The 27,694-nt window shown below is 36.4% G+C and overlaps 1 protein-coding gene across 3 annotated transcripts in view; it reads right to left on the bottom strand.

Annotated features, from left to right (window-relative positions):
• Window positions 1–27,694, bottom strand: part of MAN1A1 (mannosidase alpha class 1A member 1) — a 168,058-nt gene that overhangs the window by 57,087 nt on the left and 83,277 nt on the right. For all 3 annotated transcript variants that reach the window (XM_009206199.4, XM_003898248.5, XM_031667464.1), the window contains exon 6: window positions 9,173–9,267. In XM_009206199.4, coding sequence (XP_009204463.1) covers window positions 9,173–9,267 — 95 coding nt within the window. The remainder of the gene's footprint in view (window positions 1–9,172; window positions 9,268–27,694) is intronic.

The following is a 27,694-nucleotide window of genomic DNA, read 5'->3' as shown; positions in this document are numbered from 1 at the left end:
ATTTCATAATTAAGGAAATCGCCACAACTTTAGTCCTTATTCTAGTTTCATTTTAGGGTATTGCAATAATTGAAAAATAATCATTCTTCAGCTGGGTAGTTTCATTGTATACTTCTCTTTGTTGTCCCAGATGATGACAATTACCATTAGGACTCTATAATGCTTCCTTGTTTGCAGAAGACTGTGCATTATAAAATGAATACATGGAGGATTGTTAGAACTACAGATGTGTGTATACATCACACACAGACACACACACACACACACACATACATACATACATGCAATTCTTTACTTCAAAATCCATTCTTCCTTGCTAAGGTCTAAATCAAACATAGTGCGGATGGCCCCTTAATGATTTCAGGAAATCTGGATGGGCACTATGCTGGCAGCAACCTATAGGAGGTCCTGGAATTCCATAATGATCCATTCCTTTGGGCGTAAAATATTGCTCTGCTCCTCAAATTTCTAGGTCCTGTCATAAATGTGATCTTTGTAAAAATGATATTACTTATTAGTCCTACTTTAACAAATAAGAAAACCAATGCTTAAACAAGGTATGTTGACTAATGGCTAGGTAGCATGCTACATTTTTTTAAATTAAAAAAGATACGTGATCGCACTTAAAAAGATAGAGTAATACTCAATAAAGCACAGCACTTTAAATACACCCAGTTAGATGGACCTAGGCAAATATATATAACTGTCACATTATTCTTAAAGTGATGGAAGCAAGACTTACATCCCTGCTCTTTCTACTGCCTTTTCTTTTCTGCTGATTTTTCTTAAACACAGTCAGCACAGTTACAGGAATTGGCACTGTCAGATATTTAAGTTATGGCAAATCTGTAATTCATAATTTATTCATTTTTCAATGTCCATTGCAGAATGTCTACCAGGTATAAAAAGGCACTATGCTTTGTCCCCAAAAAGCTTTTGGGGACAAAGAAAGAGCAAGACAAGATATTCCATAGCTCTCAGTGGAGAGATAGCACCAAGGACATAGTACATAAAAAAGTAGAGATGAGAGAACACATAAGAACATGTAATTGTTTTGTCCATGGCATATGGAAGACCGCTTGTAAAATTATATGCTCTAAGGGCTTAGCAAGTAGACTAATTGACCTTTGAAATAAACAAATGTAATCATATTTAAAAAGAAAGAAACACATACAAATTTAAACTACGTGTATAATGTACTTGAACACAGCTATTTGAAATGCCACCCACCTTAAAATGGCATATATCATTTTTATTGTACTTTGGGGGGGGCAGAATAGATTTATGCTTAAATTTTGAAAAACTGTTCACTGATAAAGCCATTATAGTAATTGCACAGGGTCTGTTTATTAATTTGTCACCATTAAGTCAATAAGGGCTTTACTAATGTCCTATTACTTGATTAGTTTTGAAAGTGATTATCTTAAGAACTTGACTTAATTGGAAGCCTCTCAATTTACAAGGTACATTAAACTCTCAGTAGCATCTTAAGATTATTCAATATATGCAGGTCAATTACCAGTAATCACTGTTTTGTACAAGTGTTCCATAAAAACTATAGCATGACATGACAAAGAGGGAAAGCAAGATTTAATTAATAATGTTAAACTCCAACTCACACTTTCAGGATAAAAGGGCAACATGAGCATTCACATAAAGTCTTCCTGAAACTGGGTCTATTATTAAAAGATGAATAAAGGAATCCTAACAACTCTCTACCTTATAGATGAAGATAATTTGTCATGATTGCTAAATCACCAAATTGCACTGCCTGTACTTATGCCCAGCTGCACATTAATTTCCAGATTTGTAAACTGCAATTAATTCTCAGTATTGCTCCATCACTTTTTTCTCTAGTTAATAAAAAGAACTGCAATTAATTATTGTTCATCCCATTTTTCAGAACAGATCATCTATAACTATTACTGCACAAGCAGGAAACATGGAGTAGTTAATGTATCCATTGAGACTGTGAGGCCTTTAAAACTATTGGCTGTAGCCTAAATATTTTACATTGACCTTCCAATTCCCAAAGATTCAATGTAGTTAGTTGAATATTTACAATGATTAACAATTATGAGGGCTGATAAAGTGCCTTGATACTTGGGCTGATTTTCAACCATGTATTCAAACGATTTCATAAATTTTTAAATTAAACTTTATTAATTAGATATTTGAAAGGTTCATCCCACAATAACAACATAAGCCCAGTCTTGAGATTAATCACAGGAAAATTGATTGCTGGGTCATTGAAAACCTGAGGAAGTCAATTCCTTGAAGATTATTCCATTGCTAGCTTGTGAGGGAGGTATATGAATTTACGCGTTCTGACTTGTTCCCGATCTAAGTTCTGTACACAGCATAAATTTCAAATTGCTGAGGCTGATTCGCAACCAATTGTGTGAACAGAGTGAACAAAGCTGAATCTGTAAAACACTAGTTCTGTGCATTTGAAAAACTTGAGATGAAAGCCACTTTGAAATTGTTGCATTAAAATAACTATAATTGTCCTTACATGAAATTTTCCTGGTGAGTTAACTGCTTAAACTGTGGTAGATGCTATGGGAAAAGTCATGGTCATATTTAACAATCCAGTCCCATCTGCTTTGAACCAAGGTTCTATTTGCCCAAAATTGAAGGGTGAGGAAGCCCTCTTAACAGACTTCCCATATATCACAAGTCATTTAAAAAGAGATTTAAGCAACTCTCTGGATAAACTGCCTCTAAATTCTCTTACATATCACCTTTGATAAATTTCTGCACTTTAATTATTCATATGCTACAATTTACCCTTAAAATGTAGAACCTTCTGAAAGTATCGAAAAATATTTTAAAATATCTAATTTATTGTTGAGTAAAACATGAACCTGGTCATTCCATTCATGTCAATTTTCTGCTCTTGCCCTATCAGAAACACAGCAGGAGCCTGAGCAGATGGAAATTCATGGAAAAGGAGGGAGGGTGGGGAGCAGAAGAAATGAGGACCGCGACAGCCTGTGTTCAGAGGCAGATATGGTCTGCCCCTTCCTTCAGAAAATAAAAGACACTTAAAAAACCCATTTACCTGAGTGCTAACTTCAATTATGACCAGAGAGGTGGGAAGAAAGGAAACCTTTCAGGCATCCTGAGGTTCTTCAGATTCCTACTGCCTCACAATGCATGACTAACAACATCAAAGCATCCTTTGCTCAGACTTGCTTGTCCCTAATGTCTGCAAAAAGGGGGCTATACACAAAGTACATTTAAATTAAGTGTCGCTATCCTTAACTGTCCACTTGCAATAAATAAATGTCCTTAGTTTGGTCAAGGTACTGAGTGCCTGGCAGAGCTGTAGTGATCCAAAGTTCGGTGAGAGGATTAAATGATCACAGAAGAGACCTCTATTCCCTCCTGTTCATCTGGTGGGAGGGTAATCCCTGATTCTGCTTCATTCTTCCCAATACCCTTAGGTACAGGGCCAGGTTACCAGTTGTTTATAGTAAGGCCACTTTGCCTGAAGCTACAAGTGTGACTTTATGGAAACAGCTTTACTTTTAAACAGTAACCCAGAAGTTTCTAATTAAAAATGCCTGTTTTTTCCTCCTCTATGCTAAAAATGCCGGTTAGTTTTCCAGTCTCACCGGATTGAAAAAAAAAAAAGTACAAGGGGAAAAAGGACACGCAAACTCTGGGTAATTACTGCTTGGAATTGGCTGCTTTCCAGAAGAAGCAACAAACTGCTTAGAGTTAAGTGGAAACTTTGTGTAACTATTAACCAAAGTAAACTAATGATAGAAACAGAACACAGGCCCCACTCCTGCTTCCCCAACAGTGGACCTGGCTGCCTCACTGAACAGCTCTGAGATTTAACTACATGCCTCTGATGGCTCAGTCATTTCTTATTACAATGGTTCTCAAAGTGTGGTCCTGGGGTGAGCAGCAGCAGCAGCACCAGCACCAGCAGTAGCTTCCCCCATCAGCTGGAATCTGGTTAGAAAAGCAAATTATCAAACCTTACTAAACGCCTACAGAATCAGACTCTCTGTTTATGATCCAGCAATATATGTTTTCATGATCTCTCCTGGCAATTCTTATATATTCTAAAGTTTGAGAAGCACTGTTCTATTAAAGCTGGGTATTTTCAAAGTAATTTTCTAGGATTTTAAAATTTCAATAATTAAACTGACCATCAGTGAATAGGGAAACGTTTTCAACCCAATGTTTTCAAATGCAACTGAGATGAGAAATAAAGCTATCCTCAGCATATAAATGCTGGATTCCTGACCCTAGCTGAGTATTAGAAGGTCCTGGGAGGTTTTTAAAAAAATGCCAGGATTTTATCCCCAAATCAATTGAAACAGACTGGGGGAAGGGGAAAGATGAAGGCAGCAATTAAATGTATGTATGTATGTATATGTGTGTGTGTATGTGTGTGTATATATATATGTTAGAATCCCAGTTATTCTAAGGCATGGGAAAGTTGAGAATCACTGATATAAAGCAACCAGAACAGTTAGACCCTTAGCAGAACAGTCCAAGAACTAGGAAACAGGGCTATGTGGCTATCTATAGCAGACCCCCCTCGCCCCCCCTCCCGCCCCACACACACTTTCATAGACTGGGTTTGCACCACATTAATTAGGCACTAGCTAGCATGTAAGACTTGGGATAAGCACAGAACCCTGTATTGCCTCACATCCTTTTAAAATCTAACTGGCTGAACAGTTCCAGTTTATAGTACATAGTTCGAATAAATGTAAGTTTAGGGAGCAAATCTAGTTTTGATGCTATAGGGTGGATACCAAATAATTTAAAAAATAATAAAAGCTTGAGCATGGAGCCACCACCATCCTACATAAACCACATTGAGACATTCTCTCCACACATCCAATTGGTTCTACCATCTCTTTTCTGTCAGAGAAAAATACAACTCGAGCTTGAACAGGTCAGGAGCACTGATGGCTTAAAAATGAAATCCTACCATAAAAGGACATCAGAATCAAGTTAGTCAGTTCTGGAAATATACTATTTTATCATATACCATATTCATATATACTCTTTCATAATGAAATATTGAGAACAGAACCATAAATTAAGAAAAAATTCAATGTCCATCTATTTCACAGCACTCTGCACATTAACTAAACAGATTTCCATAAAAGCCCTTACGAGGTCAAGACAGGTATTATTATTGCTATTATTTTAGTTTTACTTATGAAAAGATAAACCCAGATAGTTAAGTGAATTTTCCAGAGACAGACTGCTAATAGCAGCTTTAACTATGGTAATAATATTCTAATGTTTGACATCAGTAACTGTACATACCACTATTAAAATCTTAAAGCATTGCTGATTACTATTTCCAGAAGACTACAAATGGCCAAATGAATTAAAATAGATAAAAGAGGGAAGTGGGAAACCCAATATTTTAAAAAACTCCAACTGGGGGAAGAAAACGAAACCATAAAGAAAGATAACTTAAAATACTTGGAAAGACTGTAACTTCTTTTTAAAAAACTTTTCTACAGTTGCTAAACTTGTCTCTGAATTCTTAACAGATCCATAAAGTACATAAATAAAATATAAAGTGTAAGATGGAGCTCTGATTTTATACTCAGGCTTATATCACTGCTACAGAACATTCTTAGGATAATTAAGCAATATTTTTGCCTCATAGAATACTAGCACCATTAAATCAATTTGATCTGCTTATGTTCAGAGAATTTGTTTACTGATATTTTCATATTCCTATTACATGAAAGTATGGAATTGTATTCTGCTTCATTTGAAAATATAATACACTTCTTTCAAATCTGAAACCAGGAACTTTAAAAAATTGTTAGCAAATTTAATAATGCAGAAATTTATGCTTTAACTGTCGAGTAAAAACATAGGGAGATACAGGAAAATACTCTAACAATATTTAACCTATTAGACCATCTTTCATAGTTTGTGTTTATTAAAATTAACCAACTATAATGTAATATTTAAACATTTTATACCACCAAAGTATTAATAAACCCAACAAGGGGCTATCACCTTTTCTTACAATATACACATTACATGCTTCCCTAGGATAATCTTTCACTATTAGAAAACAGGCAGCTATGTACTATTCTTAATTAAAGCCCTGTTTCAGTTAAAGTAGAGCAATCTGCAATTTAATTATAATATAAACTGTAATGTAACTAATGACATTGTATGTATTTTCATCAGATAATTAGAACAGTCAGTAAATAAAGCTTTACAAAGCAGGAAATAAAACAGGTGAGGGGTTGTGCCTCATTCGTCACCTCACTGCTAATGAGAGTCTGAATGAAGATCAGTCATTTCCTACCTATGCCTTGACGGTGTGCAATAAAAGCACACACTGTAGACAGCTCTACTAACTTAATGTAACACCAAGCAGGCATCAGAAAAATCCACACAGAGAAGTGATAAAATAGTGTACAGCTAAAACTAACTCATTTATCAAGAAAGACAGAATAATTATGAGGAATGCCCAGACTGTAGGCCCTGTGATAGAAACGAATAATGGGAACATTAACTACACTATTTTAAGAACACACTTAAAAAACCCCCAAATCTAAGTCTACTCTACCTAGACTTGAATTACCTTTGGAAATACAGTAATGGTGAAATGCCTGATTTTACAATCACAGAGGTAATTTTTCTGCTTCAGGTTGGAGAAAAAAAAGCATAGGCTTCTTGCTAATAGTAATAACAAGGACAGACACCAAACTTTGACATTTTCACATTAGAGAAATTGAGTTCTACCAAAACCTAATACTAGAAAGGCAATGATTTTCTTTTAGCGGAGGTATGTAACTTATGCATCCTCATTCTACGATCGTATTGGTGAAGGAAACATGTTAGTCTAGTGAGGAACTGTGTATAGCATTTAGGTCATCAAATGAGTACTTTCTATTAAATCACAATTTCAGAATTTATTGAATTAAGAATTCTTATCAAATTAAGAATTTATAATAGATGTGGAAGAAAAGACAATTTAAAAATATTTTTTTTCTGAACCGCTTTTGGAATAGAGTTCCTAATGTAGTATATGAGTGAATTATTTAGTTTCTCTGCATATATTCAGCTTGCACAAATACTGAAATACAACTTGACTTATTAATGTTTTGTCTCCAAATACATAAACCTTCCCAATTCAAAATGCTGCTTGCTTTAAATTCAACCTGGTGAGTACTTATTATCTCTCCTTGGCCCATCTTAAGTTTGTCAATTACATGTGTGAGTGTATAACACAGAAAAAATATATTCTGCTTTACCAACCAGGCTGTGAGTCCCCTGAGGGAAAGAACATGCCTGTTATCTTCTTGAATAAAGTGAAGTAGAAACTCTTCCCAGGACTTAGTAAGAAATCTTTATCACAGCAGAGACTCAAATAAATGCTTAGTTTTGACAAAGAAAAGGTAAAGAAACCAATTATCTTTAGGCAATAACCAGAATACCAGAGGAATGTGAACAGATAATACCAATAAGTTTACACTGCTGTTAACATATAGATGTTGACAAAGAGACACATTCAAAACGATTTTCAAAATTGAGAGGGAAGAGCAGAATTACGATATTACAGCCAGCACATTCAGTGTCTCTCCACTGGTAATTCTTGCCAAGAGTTTCAAAGTCAGTCAACAATGACTAACACAGCTAGTCTAAAAAGCATCTTTAAACCCCCCTTTTTTCTTCTCCTGGGTAGCTTTCTACATTCTCTTTTTTTTTTTTTTTTTGGAGACGGAGTCTCGCTCTGTCGCCCAGGCTGGAGTGCAGTGGCCGGATCTCAGCTCACTGCAAGCTCCGCCTCCCGGGTTCCCGCCATTCTCCTGCCTCAGCCTCCCGAGTAGCTGGGACCACAGGCGCCCGCCACCTCGCCCGGCTAGTTTTTGTTTTTTGTATTTTTTTTTTTTTTTAGCAGAGACGGGGTTTCACCATGTTAGCCAGGATGGTCTCCATCTCCTGACCTCGTGATCCGCCCGTCTCTCTGAGAAGGTAATTAAAAAATATGATTTTGCCACATATATGTTTCCCCCCTCCTTTGAAACTTTTGCTGGTGACAGCCTTCCAAAACTAAGAAAGCAGCTTTAGGCCAGCTGTTCCCTATACCTTGGCCCATACTGTGAAATAAAGTGATTCGCAGAACAGTATATATGTACAAGTGACACCAAAAGCACATCTTGAAAAGTAATATTGTAGATAAATACGAAATGTCACTTCTTCCCCTACAGGAAAACTTTTAAGATGATAAATCATCCTCACACCTTGAAGTATAGCTGATTCAAGGAGTGTACTTGATCAGGCAAAGGAATGGGGAATTTTAGTGAACTGATACTATTAATTTTGCCAGTGCTTATTGTGCGAATTTGGGTAAGTCACTCGTATTTAGTAAATGGGATTGAGAGTGGATACAATTTATAATTAAAAATTCATGCATGTTGCCAAGAAGAAATTATTTTTATCAGCTGCAAAATGGTTGCTCAATTTCATTCAGTTTAACTTCAAAACATCAGAGAACACCAGAAAGTCTGTTCAGCCTGGGGGTATGTATGTCTGTGTGTGTGTGTTTTCCAACTGGGGCCACGTTCTCAAGAACTTGGCATATTAGGGTTCTCCACCAAAGAAGATGAGAAGGTTGGATTGATCTGAGTGAGTGCATCAGCTGCCTTCCCTTCTTACAACTGGGGGCTGGGTAACCGCAGGTGCTCCCAGTCTCCATTATACCAGCTCCTTTTATGGGGGATCTGATTAGGCCAAATATTGTATCTCTGCCATACTTCTAACCAGTAGCTCAACTGAAATAAAGGTTCTTAGGAATTTGCTTCTTTGGAAGTGAAATGCTTTGATGACAACTTTAAAGATAATGGGATTCTTTTGGTATTTATGGAGAGAGACAGTATCATTGATGCAATGTCACTATGAAACAGTGAAAACCTCCAATCCTGTCTGGCCTGAATGACTCTGTTGAGGTCATGCCATCCCACAGTGGGGACACATCTGAGGCTATGGAACACTGGAAAGCTAATAGCTGCCAACGAAAAGACAGATCTCAAGACTCCCAGTGGAGTCTGTTAGTCACCAGCATCATACAAGTAATTATCTATCTCATGTATACTTATTAAGCAACAATCTTGAATATTTCAACTTAAAACATGTTGTTGAAAATGAAGAGTTTTACCTTTTCATATTCAGCAATGCCCAAGGTATTCCAGAGGGAGTATGAAATGCAGGTAGTAATTTTACCCCAAGTTCCACTGCTTTCTTTCGAAAAATCTGAAAAGTTAAACAGTTAACTGTAAGCTACTGTTGCAAGCAAAACAAGAGGTACTACACTATTTTCTAACAGTTACCACTTTTCTACTTTAATATTTTCTACCTTAATATCTGACAAAAAGTTTACCAAATTAACAGAATTACCCAGTAAAGCAACAATGGTCCAGGGGCCATCACACTGGGGGATATTTATTCCCAATCTTGGTTGCTCATTAGAATCATGTGGGGAGATCTGGATGCTACTGATGTGAACGTCTTACTCTTGAGATTCTAATTTCTTTGGTTGTAAGCTTCTGGATCAGGATTTTAAAAGCATCACAGGCGATGCCAGGTGATTTCAACATGCAAGCCAGTGGGAGAACCACTGTTGTTGGAGGATAAGACTGAGAACCAGGAGGTCTGGTCTATCCCACCTTCAGCACTGTTATTTACTAGAGCACAGAGGAAGGAGAAGTTTTAAAAAGACATTATCACAGGTCTATGTGTCTTCTCAGCCCTTGTAGCTTTAACTTTCTCTGATGTTAAGTGTAAGTGATATAAAAAATACTAAGTTAAATTAGGTACAGATTCTGCCCAGAGTTTAGTAGGGAAGATAATTATATGCACATAAATATCTAGAACACAGATAAAATGAGAGCTGGAGATAAAATACTAGGTGAGTTCAGTGAGGCTGTATGCTGGAGACAGCATTTAGATGAGAACTGCATGCAGCATTGAACTGGGGCCGATAATACCACAGACTGGAGTGAAGATTGGAAAGTAAAGAGGGACTCCCTGAGGGATCAGCCTCCTCCCCACAGAAGAAGGCAAATGGGGCCCTACAGAATAAACAGGGAATTGGGCAGCCGGCCTGAAAAAAGGGGATACTGGTAAATGAGGTCAGGCATCCACAGCTCAGGCCAAAACATGGAGGGCCACAAATGTAAGGCTACAACTTTTATTCTGGTTAGAATGGAAAAATAATGAAAGTTTTTGAGCTGCCAATTCTACTGTGCAGAACTGTGTTTTAGGAAGATTAATTAGATGAGATCTATCCTCAGTTTTAGGTCCAAAGAAAAGCACTAGCTTATTTACTGAAGAAAGGCTTGCTACAGTTGTAGCACCAAGCAGGTGCCTAGTCCCGTCCTTTAAGCTGTATGACTCAGCATGGCGGACTGGAAGTGTACCATTTCCTCCTCAAACAAGGAAGAAGTGAGAGAGGCTGGAGGAGCCCCGAAGAGGATGGAAAATAGAAGCAACGTTCTCTGTCGGCCACTGGGGAAGCATTCACTAAAGCAATCAACAAAGAAGTCGTGTGTGGCTTCTCCCCAGAGGGAAGGGCTTCAGTGTCTAACTCCTGCCCTAAGTTCTGAGCCTCTCCACTAAGACATCCAGGCACCTGGGCTCCCAGATGGAAGGTAATCCAGTAATACCAATGTTGACGCTACTTCCCAAACCCCATCTTTTGGGATCTTAAAAAAAATTATTTTTTAATTTAAAATTTTCCTTATGCATACCATAGATCTTTTGGAATCTAACTCTCATTTAGTAGTGGAAGTCAAGAAAGAAATGACTTTGGTTGACAGTCAATTTAGATAAACTGATATTCCTTGTATACAAATAAGCACATTTGTAGTATATAGAAAATGCTAAAAAATAGAGGTGCCATTTTCTCCACAAATTATTGTAACTCTTGTCAAAGAGGATAATTTCCTATATCAATAACTTGTAGCGTATGGAGAGGAGAAAAAAAAGCAGAGCAAAGGGTATATTCTTCTTTCCCTTTCTCTGCCTTACCCTAGAGAAATTTCACGTTGTCTTCTGCTATAAGGATTTATCCAATCACTGCCCAGCCATCTGTTGACTTTCTGGTTTCTGCCCAACTTTTTAAAACTGTTAATTAACTCCTTTTCAAGAAACTTACATAAGATCAAAGTCAAACCATGTAATTAAAACATGAAGTTGGGTATAACCATATGGCACAGGAGTTGAGAGCTCAGGCTTCGAAGCACAATGCCTGTGCTTGAATCTCAGCTCCACTTCTCCAAACTGGGCAATCTTGTACAACTTGCCTAATTTCTCTGTCCTAAGCTTCCTCATCTGTACAATGCAGATAACAACAGCATTTACTCTTTAAAGGCTGTGGAAAGAAATAATAAGTTATTATATTTAAAGACTTTAAGACACATAGTAATCACTAACAGGTAGTTGTAGTTTTTATGGTGATAATGATAATGGTATTTCCTCAAGAAGCTGGCTTTTATCCAACCGTTGCTTTGGTACCTTCTACTTAATCAGACTCCTCTCTCGTTCTCTCTCTCTCTGTGCGTGTATGTGTGTTAGTTACTCCCCACCTGTCTCCTTGCCTCCTCCCCAACATACACACACTCTTAATCATGTGCATGCATTCTCAAGAGCTAAAGCCTCAGTTCTCATCACCTATTTGCATTCTCAAATTCAACTTTCTATTTTAGCTCTAGTTCAGTACTTCTACCTGTGTACACCCATCACAATTTGGGTGTCTTGTTATCTTCTGAAACTTAACATGTCCAGCATGGAATTAATCTTTTAATATCCTGGGCAAACTTCCCCAGCTCTATCACTGATATTACTTTCTGGTCAGTCCCTTGGACTCAAGTGAGCAGGCATTTTTGATTTACTGCCTGCTTCAGTCACCAAGTATCATTGTTAACTCATCTGAAATGTCTTGTATGCAGTTCATTCTCTGATAGGAGCATAGGCCATGTTCTCATTGCCAGGTACAATGAAATGTATGATTTAAAAAAAGAAGGTCCTCCTATCTAGTCTGCTTGTTCCCTTATTTTCATTAATAATTTTTCCTCATTTCTATTAATCTGTATTTATATTACCAACTTTCTCTTTTTACTATAAATTTTCTTGTTCAAGAAATGATCATGACTTCCTCTCTTGTCTAACATCAAGTCAAATCTGCTCTACTGACCATTCAACCACCTTTATGAATCAGACCCTTCAATTATTTTCCGTCCGTCTGGCTCTGGCTCCAGCTCCAGCTTTTGAGTCTTCATGGTCTTAAGTACTCATTCATATTCAGTCCATCTTAGCAACTTTATTTATACATTCTCTCATTTTAAATCACTCTCTTCCGCCTCCTTTTGGCTGGTCCAAATTTACTTATTCTTTAAGGGCAAAGTCAAGTCCAGGCCAAGACTCCAGGCCAAGATCTTTGCCTTCTGTGAATTCCCACACTGACAACTAGTACCATACAATATGGTCTTTGATACAGATCCCTAAATGAAGATACAGAAGGCAAGAGAGAGATCTCTGAACATTTTCTTGTGTGTTTTCTCTCATATACCCCAATAATTTTTTCTTCCTAGAAGTAGAGAAAAAGACCCCAATTTCTCCTTCACTGCCTATTATACAGATCTAACCCAGATTAAGTCATTTTGTATTTAAATTTACGGATATCACCACAGGGCTCCTATGAGTAGTAGGCAGGAAGAACTAATATTCTCAGTTAACAGACAGGAACAGTGGCCCCTTCCCATATCGGGGTTTTTACACTTGCAGTTTCCTCTGCCTGCAATGCTCTTTCCTGAGCTCTCTCCATGCTTCGCTCATTCTTACCTTCAGGAATCTGCGTAAATGACCCCTCGAGAGGTCTTTTCCTAACCACCCCACACAAAGTTGGCCATCCCTATTTATTATATCACCTTGTTTCTTTTCCACTATTTATCATGTCTTAATTATTTTATTTGCTTATTGTTTGATAACTCCACTAGATACGATCTCAATGAGGGCATGGAAGCAGCTGGCACTCAATAAATGTTCACTTAATAAATAAATGAATCAATCTAAGATTAATTATTAGGTGAGTACAAAGGTAATTGTGGTTTTTGCATTGTTGGAATTTGCTGTTTGATACTGGAATACATTCTTAAATGTGGTTATGTTACATATAATTTTAATGGGTATTTCTCGCTTTCTTAATTTTTTTCCTAATGAATTATTACTTGCTGTTTATTTTATGTTGATTTTAGACTATGGAAATGATGTTAGACAGAAAGCAAATTCGAGTGATTTTCTTATTTGAGTTCAAAATGGGTGGTAAAGTAGCGAAGACAAACTACAACCTCAACAACACATTTGGCCCAGGAACTGCTAACAAACATACAGTGCAGTCGTGATTCAAGAAATCTTGCGGCAAGGCGCAGGGGCTCACGCCTGTAATCCCAGCACTTTGGGGGGCAGAGGTGGGTGGATCATGAGGTCAAGAGGTCAAGACTATTCTGGCCAACATGGTGAAACCCCGTCTCTACCAAAAATACAAAAATTAGCTGGGCGTGGTGGCGCATGGCTGTAGTCCCAGCTACTCAGGAGACTGAGGCAGGAGAATCCCTTGAACCTGGGATGCGGAGGTTGCAGTGAGCCAAGATCATGTCACAGCTCTCCAGCCTGGTGACAAAGTGAGACTCTTGTCTTAAAAAAAATAGAAAGAATAAGTTTTGCAAAGGAGACGAGAGCCTTAAACATGAGGAGCATAGTGGCCAGCCTTGGCAAGTTGATAACGACCAATTGAGACCAATCATTGACACTGATCCTCTTACAACTACATCAGAAGTTGCCACAGAACTCGACGTTGATCATTCTATGGTCATTTTACATTTGAAGCAAGTTGAAAAGGTGAAAAAACTGGCTAAGTGGGTGCCTCGTGAGCTGAGTGAACATCAAAAAAATCATCATTTTGAAATGTCTTCCTCTCTTATTCTACACAATAATATGAACCATTTCTCGGATTGTGACGTGCGACAAAAAGTGGCTTTTATATGACAACAAGCGATGACCAGCTCAGTGGATGGACTGAGAAGAACCTCCAAAGCACTTCCCAAAGTCAAATTTGCACCAAAAAAACGGTAATGGTCACTGTTTGGTGGTCTGCTGCCGGTGAGATCCACTACAGCTTTCTGAACCCTGGTGAAACATTATATCTGAGAAGTATGCTCAGCAAATCGATAAGATGCATGGAGAACTGCAATGCCTGCAGCTGGCATTAGTCAACAGAAGGGGCCCAATTCTCCATGACAGTGCCTGACGGCATGTTGCAAAACCACTTCAAAAGTTGAACAAATTGGGCTATGAAGTTTTGTCTCATCCACCACATTCACCTGACCTCTCGCCAACCCATTACCACTTATTCAAGCATCTCGACAACTTTTCACAGGGAAAACATTTCCACAACCAGAAGGATGCGGAAAATGCTTTCCAAGAGTTTGTCAAATCCCAAAGCATGGATTTTTACACTACAGGAATAAACAAACTTATTTCTGGTCGGCAAAAATGTGTTGATTGTAATGGTTCCTATTTTGATTAATAAAGATGTGTTTGAGCCTAGTTATAACGATTTAAAATTCATGGTCCAGGCCGGGCGCGGTGGCTCAAGCCTGTAATCCCAGCACTTTGGGAGGCCGAGAGGGGCGGATCACGAGGTCAGGAGACCGAGACCATTCTGGCTAACCCGGTGAAACCCCGTCTCTACTGAAAAAATACAAAAAACTAGCCGGGCGAGGTGGCGGGCGCCTGTAGTCCCAGCTACTGGGGAGGCTGAGGCAGGAGAATGGCGGGAACCCAGGAGGTGGAGCTTGCAGTGAGCTGAGATCCGGCCACTGCACTCCAGCCTGGGCGACAGAGCGAGACTCCGTCTCAAAAAAATAAAATAAAATAAAATAAAATTCATGGTCCAAAACCACAAGTACTTTTGCATCAACCTAATAACATACCTGGGGCATTGTAATAAGAAACCATTGATATTATATTGTTTGCAAAGTGCTCCATCCCATTCCACTAGTTGCTACTGTCTGAAAATAATTATCTCCAGTATTCTAGAGTCTCAACCTTGGGCACAATTAGGGCACGATTACAAAATATTTTTAGATAAAAATATTAATTAGCTCATTGATGCTTTAATCAAATCATACATGAGACTAAATCAACTTCAATTCTCAATGTTTGATTTGTTATCTCCTCCTGAGCTCTGATGAAGTTGCTGGAGGAAGAACACAGATTCTAAAAGAGAACATCCGTCTACCTAAACTGGTGCGCTTCAAATAAAACTAGCTTGTAAAATTAAAATTGTTGAGAGAATGAAGGAGGCATATCACAAATCATTCTAAAGGGCAATTAAGTTTTAAGTAGCACATCTTAGATGATGTGCTAAAAAGCAAATTATTACAAAAAGTACACTAAATGGTACTTTAGTGCTACTTCAAATGGGGATACGCATGATGGAGAAACCCCCGGACCCAGGTCCTTGGACTGGCTGCACTACTATTTCCGTGTGAGGCCTGGGCTGGTCAGTTAACTCTTCTGGTTCTCAATATCCCCAGAAAAAAAAAAAAGGAGAGTAGGGCTGATCATTTCTATTTTTGATTTATCACTGGAAAAATAAGTACTCAGAAGCCACAAAACTAGTACTAAAATGTGACTGGGAAAAAAGCAAGACAAATATCATTTTTTGAAGATAGGAAATGTTAATTTGCCAACCAATTCTTCACCAATCTTGGTTTCTGGGGTTTGTTGGTACCTCTATTTGGTGGGGAGGATTTTATAAAGAGAACCAGGTGAAAAATTACAGTTCATAAAATGTAATCCCTGCTAATAGAAGATATTTTTTAATGTCCACTAAAAGAAAATATGGTTTTTGTACAACTAGCAATCAGTTTGGGATGGGCAGACATCTTATGATCCAACAAAAATTTTCTAAAATATTTTGCATTCTAGGGATTCTGATTACATTCATAGCAAAAGTCAAAACAATGTAACTTGCTGAAAGAAGGGTGGTAAAATATGATGAAACAGTTCTTTCGAACATGTAACTAACAAATAACTTTAAATAAAAACTTTTATAGCCTAAAGTTAAGAATTTCAAAATAACTACATGAAAACTGTATCTTTTCATTACACTTAAGTAACATCACAGTCTTATTGCTGTTTTTGATCAATGTTTTAAAAACTTCAAAATTTAAAATCTATTAAATAAACACATTTATCTTTTTACTTTACACTGACAGATAGCATTAGACAAGGCTGTAAACAAGACATATGGTTTTCTTTGCCTTTCTAGTCTGCAGTTCCCTAAAGAACTATATAGGAATATATACATGCCAGAGCAAAGAATAAGGGAAAAAGAAATGAATAAGAACACATGGATTTGGAAGGAAATATTTTCAGTTCAGACATGCTTCAGTTTGAAATGCACAATCAATATCAAAGCCTTTCTTCAAATGCTCATGTTGATAACTTCACCATTAAAAGATCAAACACCAATTCACCATTAGGATAAGCAGAGTTTACCTATTACTCATTTTCACTACATAAAGCTTTCAGCACAAGATGCCACAGACACAATAAATATCTTTGGCTGCAAATAACTAAAATAACCCATACACTGTTAGTTGACTTGATCAACTTGCACATAATACGGGCCAAAATCAATCATTAAACCAGTAAGTACTTATTAAGCTATTCTGGCTTTTTAGAGTAGACCCGTGAAAGATTTAAATATCAGAATAAAGATATGTAAAAATAATTAATCCAGCAGAAACTTAGAGCTGGAAGGGACATCAAAGGTTATCTAGTTCTATAATCTGATACACAGATGAGGAAACTGAAGTTCAGAGAGGGCCTATTCTCCTAGTTAAATGCTCTGATGTGGGATGGTTTACTGCCAGCTACACCCAAGTGAATACCAGCTTCCTGTCATCTCAGAGACGCGTGATCCTTTTGATTCAGAGGGACTCTCCACTGTGTGCACACCACTGTCTCTTTCTTTCTTCTCATTCTGTTTCTGTAATTGATCAAAACCTAAAACTGAAGTTTTAAATTAAAAAAAAATTACGTGTTGTATTCGTCAAATTTCATTACAAACTTCATTTTTTTAAAAACAACATATTTAATTAGATGACTGCTTTTGTTAATTACTTTGTTTTTCTCCCGTGATTCAATACAATTCAATTTTTAGCCTTCAGGCAATTAGACGAAAAGAGTGTTGCTTATTTTCCTGAAATATTAAAGCACAGAGATCTTCCCAACTTGTTTCTTTCAAAATAAAAAGGCTACAATGCTAGCCTGCCAATAACCATCGATTATAACCAAGAAGAATCAATGTAGCTGTCCTTTAGTCTTGAGTTTATTAACACATAAAAGCATAAAATGTAAAAAAAGGAAAACACTTCTAATTGTAAGCCTAGTTAAAAAATCTAAATGTAGAATGTTCTAGTGAATAGGCACTTTAGATTTATCTAGCTTTTTAAAGATATGTATTCTCATGAGAAAAAGAGGTAGTAAAGAGAAGTGGCTTTTATGCTATCTCCTAGTCAAAATGAGTAACTGTTGATATATGAATGAATAAAATTGCATCCTGTTATTGATTTTTTTTTTTTCCCTGAGAGAGGACTCTCATTCATTCCCTAGTTTCTGAATAGGGAGGGTTTTATAAAGTCAAGAAGGCAAGATGAAAAAATGGGGGAATGCTGGGGAGAACTTCAGGCTGTTGTTCAGGGCAGGGATATCACCGCTGTCCATGTGAGCAGCAGTAAATGCCCTGTTCTCGTGGCAGTGTTTCCCTCAGCATCAGCGTGGTCAAGGCTGCCTGGGAACAGGCACACTGAACTAAGAGTCAGGAGCCTTAGGTTCTAGTTCAGGGCTTGCTACTCACCAGTTACGCCACAAAGAAATGGGTCACTTCACTGCTCTAATTTTCTCTTTGTAAAGTGGGAACACTAGATAAGACACTCTCTGAGGAACATTTCTGCTCCACAGGACAGGCTTATTTTAAGACTTAATAAGCACTTACTACACATTAACCAATGTGGTAAGGACTGTAAGAGAGATACATGAGAAAAAATTAAATCCCTGATCTCAAGAAGCTTACCACCAGGAAGGTAAGTCAGCCATTTAAAGCCATATAAGCATAAGATATACAATATAAAACAATATAAACCATAGGTAGAGAATACATTAAGTGATACATGCTGTAACTGTGGGAATTTTTTTAAAAAGTGAGTTAGGTCTAGGGTGAGAGGTAAGGTTGAAGAGGTGGCACTTATATAGATACAGGTGTGTACTTATTTTGGAGTAGGTATGCACATGTTTGTGTACATGCTCTGGGTTAATGTGGAGGAGGACAAGAGATCAAAAGGGAAGACGAAGGGCTTTTCATGATAGAGAGCAGGTGGAGAGCTAGATTACTAGGGTCTAGAAAATAGAGACAGATAAAATAAGACAAGCTCATGGCCTTAAATGCCAGGAAGAGAAGTTAAAAAGATGGTTAAAAGAGCACATTAGATGTTTTAAGGAAGTCCTAACACTGTGTTAGTGCCTCCCGTTTATGATAAGTGGAGGGATTTCTGGGTCATCAGGGTTATGAGAAATAGGGAAGGAAGAAAGGCAGTAGTTCTCACTGGTTATGGGACTTTTCTGAGTTGTAAGAGGCAAACATATATGAATGCCAACATCAAAAAAACACTGTATTGGCCACCTGATACCTGATGAAGGAAAATAAATCTTAAGAAATAATTAGAGTCCTTTAACAAATTTTTTCTCAAGAAGAAAGTACATGCTATTGTACACATAAATGAGCAGTGGGCTGGGAGCAAGGAAATAGTATGATAAAAGTTACATGTCCTTCTAATATACATTCAATATGGAAGTTAAAAAAGGAGAGGAAACCCAATGGCTATACAGCTCTAGTGCTTCAAACTATTCTTAAGCGTACCACATGTGTTATTGTAGGCATTCTAATTACTAAAATACCTGCCCAAGAATGATAAATAATAATAAATTACAGCAAGAACACCACAATAATTCAAGTCATTATACGGTGCCTAAAGCTACTCATTCTATCTCAATTTTAGGTTTAAAAAATGGGCAAATCGCCAACATGACATTTAGAAAAATATGCAGTATATAGTGAATAATGTTTCCACTAAATATGACAAGTAATTTCTGAAAATACATTTCACATCAAAAGGAAAACATCTTTATTTAAAAAAACATAATGTCTACTAAAGGGAAGGGAATTATGAAAGCACATACTCTATCTGGCTATGATTTCTAACTGAATTTGTGGAAACCACTTCATAGATGTTAATATGCGACATCCATCATAGGGTTAAAATTGGGGCTATTCTATTTACTACTGCTTTTGCAAGCAGACATCAGAAATCATTAAAATATACACAATCCAAGCTTGGTAATATTTGTTCAAGAAAAAGACAAAAGAAAAAATTATAGCCTCGACTATGCAAGTACAGTTGGACCTTTGTATCTGTGGGTTCCACATCTGTGGTATCAACCAGTTGCAGATCAAAAATACTTGAAAAACAATGTATGGCTGCATCCGTACTGAACATTTATAGACTTGTCATTATTCCTAAACTACACAGTACAACAACTATTTACATAGCACTGACATTATATTATGTATTATAAGTAATCTAGAGATGATTTTAAGAATATGGAAGGATGTATTCATGTTATATGCAAATACTGTACCATTTTATATAAGGAACTTGAGCATCTGTAGATTTTGGTATCCTCAGGGGGTCCTGAAACCTACCCCCACAGATACCTAGGCATGACTGTATGTCATAATTCCCTGACATGTTTTAGTTACGAAGCATTCTACACTAGTGAATTTTTTCCTGTTAACTGAACCTCATCTCTGAAGAGCATTAAAACATTTATAGTTTAATAATTTATATAAGTTTTAAAGACATGCTTATCTGTTTTTTATGAGTCGGTGAAAAGCAGAGTGATCCTGCCTTTACTCAACATCACCATCATACGCATACAGAGTTGGGACTAGGTGATGGAGTTTTCCATTATTAATTGAACGGTCTGTACAACCTTGAACACTCACTTAACCTCCTTTCTGTGCCTCAGTTTCCAAATATGTGAATAGAGAATAATCCTCCCAAATCACAAGATGGTTATAATTAAAGGAACAAGTGCTTTTTAAAGAGCAATAATAGTTATCATTCTTGGCTATAAGATAGTAGTTTCCTCAGGAATAATAGAAGGATATTAGGCCTTTTGTCCACACACTAAATGGTCCAAAAGCTGCTGAGCTATCATGTCTGCTTTCTATAGTCCTACTGCTTCTTTATTAGCCATCAGTTCGTTAAAATGAGATTTCTCACTGTTGTATTCATTCTCCTTCTGAGTTGCTTATTTTGTAAATAGTTATCTGCACAAGGATCTGATAAGTCAAATGTCTTTCCTCTTACAGTGAAGGGCACAAGCTTCAGGACATGGTCTCTTTCTGTGTCACATGCCTGAATTTGAACAATTAAACTCTATAGGTATGAAAGAGCAATGAATTACCATACTATGTAGCAGTAACAGTTTGCAAATTTACAAAGTCAACTGAATATCTGTGTGCACAGGTTTTGTTTCTTTTAAAAAATGTAAAATGTAAGCTACTAATTTTTCATTCTATTTAAGCAAATGTAAACCTATCCAGTACACACTTAATACCATTAGGCAGGCAGTTTGTTATTTCTGCATAATCCTCCTTTATCATATATTATACACTGATACTTTTAAATTGCCTTTGGGTACAGAGTCTATAGTTTTATTTCAGCTGACAGATGAGCATTTTAAATTATCAAATGGTGACACTGCTGGACAGAAAATTTGGCAGCAATGCAATTTCTGTCTTATGTTTGTATCCCTCCAGGTAAGTTAATTAAACTCTTAGTCTCAGTTTCCTCATCTACAAAATGGAAAAACATGTTTGTGCACCTTGAAACTGAGAGAAGTTCTCTTTTTTCTCCATGCCAATATTAAATTTTTATTTTCTTAAACAATGAATACATTCTCATTATTGAAAAATCACAAAATTAGACATAAATTATAGAATCTTATTAATCCTGTCTACCCAGAAATAACTATTAACATCTTAAGTGTCTAAATGATATTGATTGCATTTTTTTAAAAAAAGTATTGGTCCATATATACTATTTTGTAATGTTTTAAACCCATCCCCACCAATTTAATCTCCATTGTATACAACATTCTATATCAGAGGTCAGCAAACATTTTCTATAGAGGGTTAGATAGTAAATATTTTAAGCTTTACTAGTCACATACTCTGTCTCATGTTTACTTTTAACAATCCTTAAAAATTTAACAACCCACTCATAGCTCTGGTAGTATAAAAACAGGTATTGAGCCAATTTGGCCAAAGGGCTGTAGTTTGCTGACCCTTGTTCCCTAACACTAGATACATTTCTGTAACATCTTTTTAAAAATAGCTATATCATACACTAGTTCTGGTATAATAAGGATACACCAGAACTTACTTAGCCAGTCTTCTATAAGTCAACATTTAGGTTTCCCTTGTTTTGATATTACAAACAGCTGTGGAATGACCATCCCTGTACATACTTATTTGTATATATAACTATTTCCTCAGGTTAAATGTTTGAAAGTGCAATTTCTGGTCAGCAGTCATTCATTCAATTTATTCACTCACTCACTCACTCACTAGAGCTGTAGGGTCAAAGCAGCCATAGACAAAATGTGAATGAATGTGCTTGGCTATACTTTGCTAACCCCTGAATTTTGTTAATTTACTTGAAAGCATCTAAATTTTTTTTTTCATTTAAGAGGCTTTAACATATTTTCATATATCCCATTTCATGACAACATTGCATCTGTTTTTAATAGATCAGTGTTAAATTCTTACAGTACTATAAACAACTCAATGAAACAACGCCCTGCCTTAATAACGATCATCATCAGAATATCAAAATGTCACATAACTCAGTATCTTTTTTATTAGAAGAGTTTTGAATATATCAGACTGAAATAATTTGGCAGGCATTTCCTCTTTAGAATACAAACAGAAATAATAACAAGAAACATAATTTATGTTGTCCATTGTAGCTACTCATGCACTATCAGAATGTTTTTTTTACTGCTTTTTAAAGATATTGCACACACACATATATTTCAACATAATTGAAACTTTCTAAATTACAAACTTTCAAAAAGGAACTGCTTGCATAATTGACCTTTTGAAAATGTCAATCCATTTATTCAACAAATATTTATTTAATGCCTATGTACTTACATACCAAGCTGCACAAGCACTTGGGATATGAAAGTAAACATGACAGCTGTGGTCAATGACTCATAATAACACTTGTTTTTGAAGTGCAACACTGGAAAAATATGATAGATAAGAAAGGATCAAGTAATAACTTCGATTCCTCCTCAAAAAGAAAATGAAGACAAATACTGTGAATACTACACAAGGTAATCAGATAAATTCTCACCATCAATCTTACCACATACAACTGGCAAATTTAGAAAAAGAATAGCACAAAACTGCAAAGAAAGGTCATTTAAGTGTTTTTGAAGATCTTAAATTCAGTTTTAGATAAAACTGACTTTACCAAATATGATTTATGTACATTATATGTATATGTTTTCTTCTGAGACTGGCCAACATCCTGAAGGTTATTGTTCAGACAGGAATCATCCTAAGTAGTGAAGTAACTGATCTATTAGATTTGTTCAAAAGGACTAGTTCTAAAAGAAAGAGTACCATAGCAGCATGTGTGTTTAAAAAAGACCCAAAGCTCTAAGTGGAAAAAACATAGGTAGGCAAGGGTTAAAAGGGAAATAACAGAAGTGATGGTGGATGGCAAGGCAAGGGTAAAAGGGAGTAACAGAAGTGATGGCAGATGAGTGGCAGTGCAGAGTCCCGTCCTGGGGCCAGGCACCAAACACCGGCTGTCTATAAAACCCACAGAATCGAGGTGCAAAAGAAATGGAGTCAAGCTGTTTCAGCACTAAACAAAGAGCAACACAGTGGTTAAAAACTTAATATCAATGCTGAACATTTCATCTACTACAAAATAGAATAAAAGTGAGTTACTGTTACTCTGGCTCTAATTTTAGCCAGTCCAAATCAGTACCGTTGAGGGCAAATGGCTGATAACCATGGGAAAAAGAAACTATCTTATTTTAGGGGGTAATAAAACAAACAATTCTGGTAAAGGCCAACACGGATCTTGGGCTTTAAGGAAATAAGATTTCAAAAGCCTTTTTAAAAAATTTCATTATATGGCTATTATTAAAAAGTAAAAAACAAAAACAAAAACAAAAAACAAAAAACAGAAGCTGGTGAAGTTGTGGAGAAAAAGGAATACTCATTCATTGCTAGTGGGAATGTAAATTTAGTTCAGCCATTGTGGAAAGTAGTTTGGTGATTTCTCATGAATTTAAAACAGAATTACCATTCAACCCAGCAATCCCAATATTGGGTATATACCCAAAGGAATATAAATTGTTCTACCATAAGGACACATGTATGTATCTATTGTGCACTGTTCATAATAGCAAAGATACAGAATCAACCTAAATGCTCATCAGCAGTAGACTAGATAAAGTAAAGGTGGTACACATACACCATGGAATACTACACAGCTACAGAAAATGAGACCGAGTCTGTGAAGGTTAATACTGAGTGTCAACTTGATTGGATTGAGGGATACAAAGTATAAATGCTGGGTGTGTCTGTGAGAGTGTTGCCAAAAGAGATTAACATTTGAGTCAGTGGGATGGGGAAGGCAGATTCACCCTTACTCTGAGGGGGCACAATCTAATCAGCTTCCAGTGAATATAAAGTAGGCAGAAAAATGTGAAAAGGAGAGATGGGCCTAGTCTCCCAGCCTATGTCTTTTTCCCATGCTGGATGCTTCCTGCCCTCAAACATCGGACTTTAAGTTCTTCAGTTTGGGGACTTGGACTGGTTCTCCTTGCTCCTCATCTTGCAGACAGTTTATTGTGGGACCCTGTGATTGTGTTAGTTTTATATATAAAAGAGGAGTTTATTAAGTATTAACTTAATACTTACAGTTTATTAAATATTAATACTTATAGTTTATTATTAATTTAATACTTATAGGATATATGTAGATCCATAGATACAGATATATAGTTCTGTCCACTCTAAGAGCACCCTGATTAATACAACGTCCTTGCATCAACACGAATAAATGTGGAGGCCATTATCCTAAGCAAACTAACACAGGAATAGGAAACCAAACACCGCATGTTCTCACTTGTAAGCGGGAGCTAAACACTGAGTACACATGGACACAAAGAAAGGAACCACAGACACTGGGGCCTTCTTGAGAGTGGAGGGTGGGAGAAGGATGAGGACTGAAAAGTTACCTATTGGGTACTATCCTTATTACCTGGGTGACAAAATAATCTGTATACCTAACTTTCGTGACATGCCATGGACCCATATACCAAACCTGCACATGTATCTCTGAACCTAAAGTTAAAAATAAAGGTAACTCAATTAAATATGCAGCCAGGGAGATTAAGCAAAGTATAACACAGGAGAAAATGACAACAAACAAAACAATACCAGAAAAACTTCATTAAATATTAATGATAGAAATTGGTGTCATATATTCCTCAGGGATTTTAAGAGGGCTCTTCTATCTGCTTTATTTAACTGGAGTTTTCCCAAATATAAATGAAACCTCGAATAGTTTAACACTCTGTTTGATAAATACAACGTTTGTAAGATTTCAAGAAGCAGCTTTACTATGATCTCCTATAGAAGAAACGTTTCCTTCAGTTCTTGACCCAGTAAATTAGAACATGGTTTCCTAAAGAGTGGTGACAGCCAAATCATGAGGCCTACTTTTTGTTTTTAGCTAACTTTTTAAAAAAGAATTCTGTTCATTGTAGAGAGAAAGGTTTCATGGTAATAGGTCGGTGGTTCCCCAAATGTGGTCCTCCAGAGACGCAGCATCAGCATTATGGAGAAACTAAGAAATTCCAATGATCAGGCCCAACCCAGATCTACTGAATCAGAAGCTCTGAGAGCAGGGCTTATAAATTTGTATTTTAACAAGCTCTTTGGGATCCTGATGTACACTACATTTGAGAACCACTGAACTAGGTTAACTCAGGTAATTCGACAGGAATGGGAAACAAACTGACTGGAAACAATACTTCAATCAAAATATTTGTATAATATAAGTACTGCATTGTTCCCGCAGCGAACAAAGCAAAACATGTTAATAATCTTTAGTCTGGCAAATAACACATAAGATATTAAACCATGAGATCCTGAATGTGCTGTTTAACAATCAATTCTCCATTTGCTGTTATATTTAAGAGTAAATAGGACAGCCAATGCCTGAACAAATGGCATGCCATCACTGCATAATTTCGGTTTTTATGTGCTTGCGGTTGTTGTTTAGGAGCTTATTTTACTGTTAAGTCATGTCTCTAAGTCATTTAAGAGCATTAGAATGAAAAGATATGGTCAAATTTATGAGGCCAAGAATGAACCTCCTGTGAGTACTTCACACCACATTGAGAATCTAATTATTGGTCTATAACACAGCATTTATTAGTATTTTCTCTTTTCATATAGACTATGTTGCAAATTGGCATACAACAGTATCCAGTTTTAAAGGGCCATTTATATGTAAAGTAGCTATTTTATCTATTTGTGGTAGTTCATAGGTAAAATACCCTGTTTTAGCACAAGACTGGTGATAGGAGGTTAAAAACATTTTTAAGAAATGAAACAGCTTTCAACAGTGAAAGCTATTCCAATACTGTAGATTTGGAATACCATAATTGAGAAACATCTGTAAAATGAGGCCTGTCTTATAGTAATAGTGTGAAGATTTATGTACAACTTTCCTGAGATGCATTTTGGACTTCTTTTAAGTGACTTTTTAAAAAAAATTTTTTTATGACAAGGTCTCACTCTGTCACCCAGGCTAAAGTGCAGTGACACAATCATAGCTCACTGTAGCTTTGAAAGCCTAGGCTCCAGGGACCCTCCTACCTCAGTCTCTCAGGTAGCTGGGACTACAGGCATGCACCAATACACCCAGCTAATTTTTAATTTTTTTTTTTTTAGAGACAGGGTCTTGTTTTGTTACCCAGGCTGGTTGCAAACTCCTGGGCCCAAGTGATCCTCCTGCCTTGGCCTCCAAAAGTGCTGGGATTATAGGCATGAACCACTGAGCCTGGCTTCATTAAAATTCTTAATAGAGAAATCAACAGGATGGAAATATAAACTAGAGATGTATGTAAATATTTCTTGATATCTAAATACTTCAGGAAACTTGAACATTTTCAATAAATAAACATTTAAAAAAATTTCCTAAGGTCTTTCCAAACTCTTCACACAGCCTAAACTTCTTCTACCAATGATTAATTAGAATCTAGAAGGAAGGGGAAAATAAACATATTGGTTTTGCGCTGGTTGAGCTTTTACATTTGAAAAATCGTAATATGGTGAGAAACTAGAAGATTTCCCACTAACATCAAGAATAAGGCAGGGATGTCCCCTCTTACTACTGCTTTTCAATACTGTACTAGATGTCCTAGCTAACACAATAAGAAAAAATGAAAAAGGAAATAAAAGGTATACTGATTAGGAAAGAAGAAAAATAAAATTTTGTCTGCAGATGACATATTTTCTATGCAGAATATCTGAATCAACAAAAGAAATCTGAAACTAATAAGTGAGTATTGCAAGTGAGTATAAAAGGCTAATATAGAAAATCAATGCTTTCCTATATATCAGCAATGGACAAGTGGAATTTGAAATTAAAAACACAATACCACTTAGATTACATTGTGAGCACCCCCCCAAAAAATGAAATATTTAGGTATAAATTTAACAAAATATGTACAAGATCCATATGAAGAAAACTACAAAATTTTGATGAAAAAAATCAAAGAACAAATGGAGATACTCCATGTTTATAGACAGAAGACTGAATATCAAGATGTCAGTTCTTCCCAACTTAGTTAACAGATTACTGCAATCCCAGTCAAAATTCTAGCAAGTTATTTTGTAGATACAAACTGATTCTGAAGTTTATGTAGAGAAGCAAAAGGTCCAAAATAGCCAGTTTCTGACAAAGATTGACACTACCCAACTTAAAGACTTTCTATAGAGATACAGAAATCAAGACAATCTTGTCTTGATTTGTGGTACTGGTGAAGAATAAATCAATAGGAACAGAACAGAGAGCCTAGAAATTGATCCACTTTTGTCAGTTGATCTTTGACAAAGGATCAAAGACAATTAAATAAAGAAAAGATAGTCTTTTCAACAAATGGTGCTAGAAAAACTAGATATCCATATACACATACAAAAAAACAAAATGAATGTAGACACAGACCTTATACCTTTCACAAAAACTAACTAAAAATGGATCATAGACCTAAATGCAATACTATAAAACTCCTAGAAGATAACATAGGATAAAATCTAGATGACTCTGGGTTTGGAGACGACTTTTGAGATATGACACTAAAAGCACGATCCATGAAAGAAAAAACTGACAAGCTGAGCTTCATTAAAATGAAAAACTGCTCTGAAAAAGACACTGTCAAGAGAATG

The sequence above is a fragment of the Papio anubis genome, chromosome 6 (assembly GCF_008728515.1).
Source record: "Papio anubis isolate 15944 chromosome 6, Panubis1.0, whole genome shotgun sequence".
Classification (NCBI taxonomy): Eukaryota; Metazoa; Chordata; class Mammalia; order Primates; family Cercopithecidae; genus Papio; species Papio anubis.
This window is presented reverse-complemented; position numbering and strand designations above follow the sequence as displayed.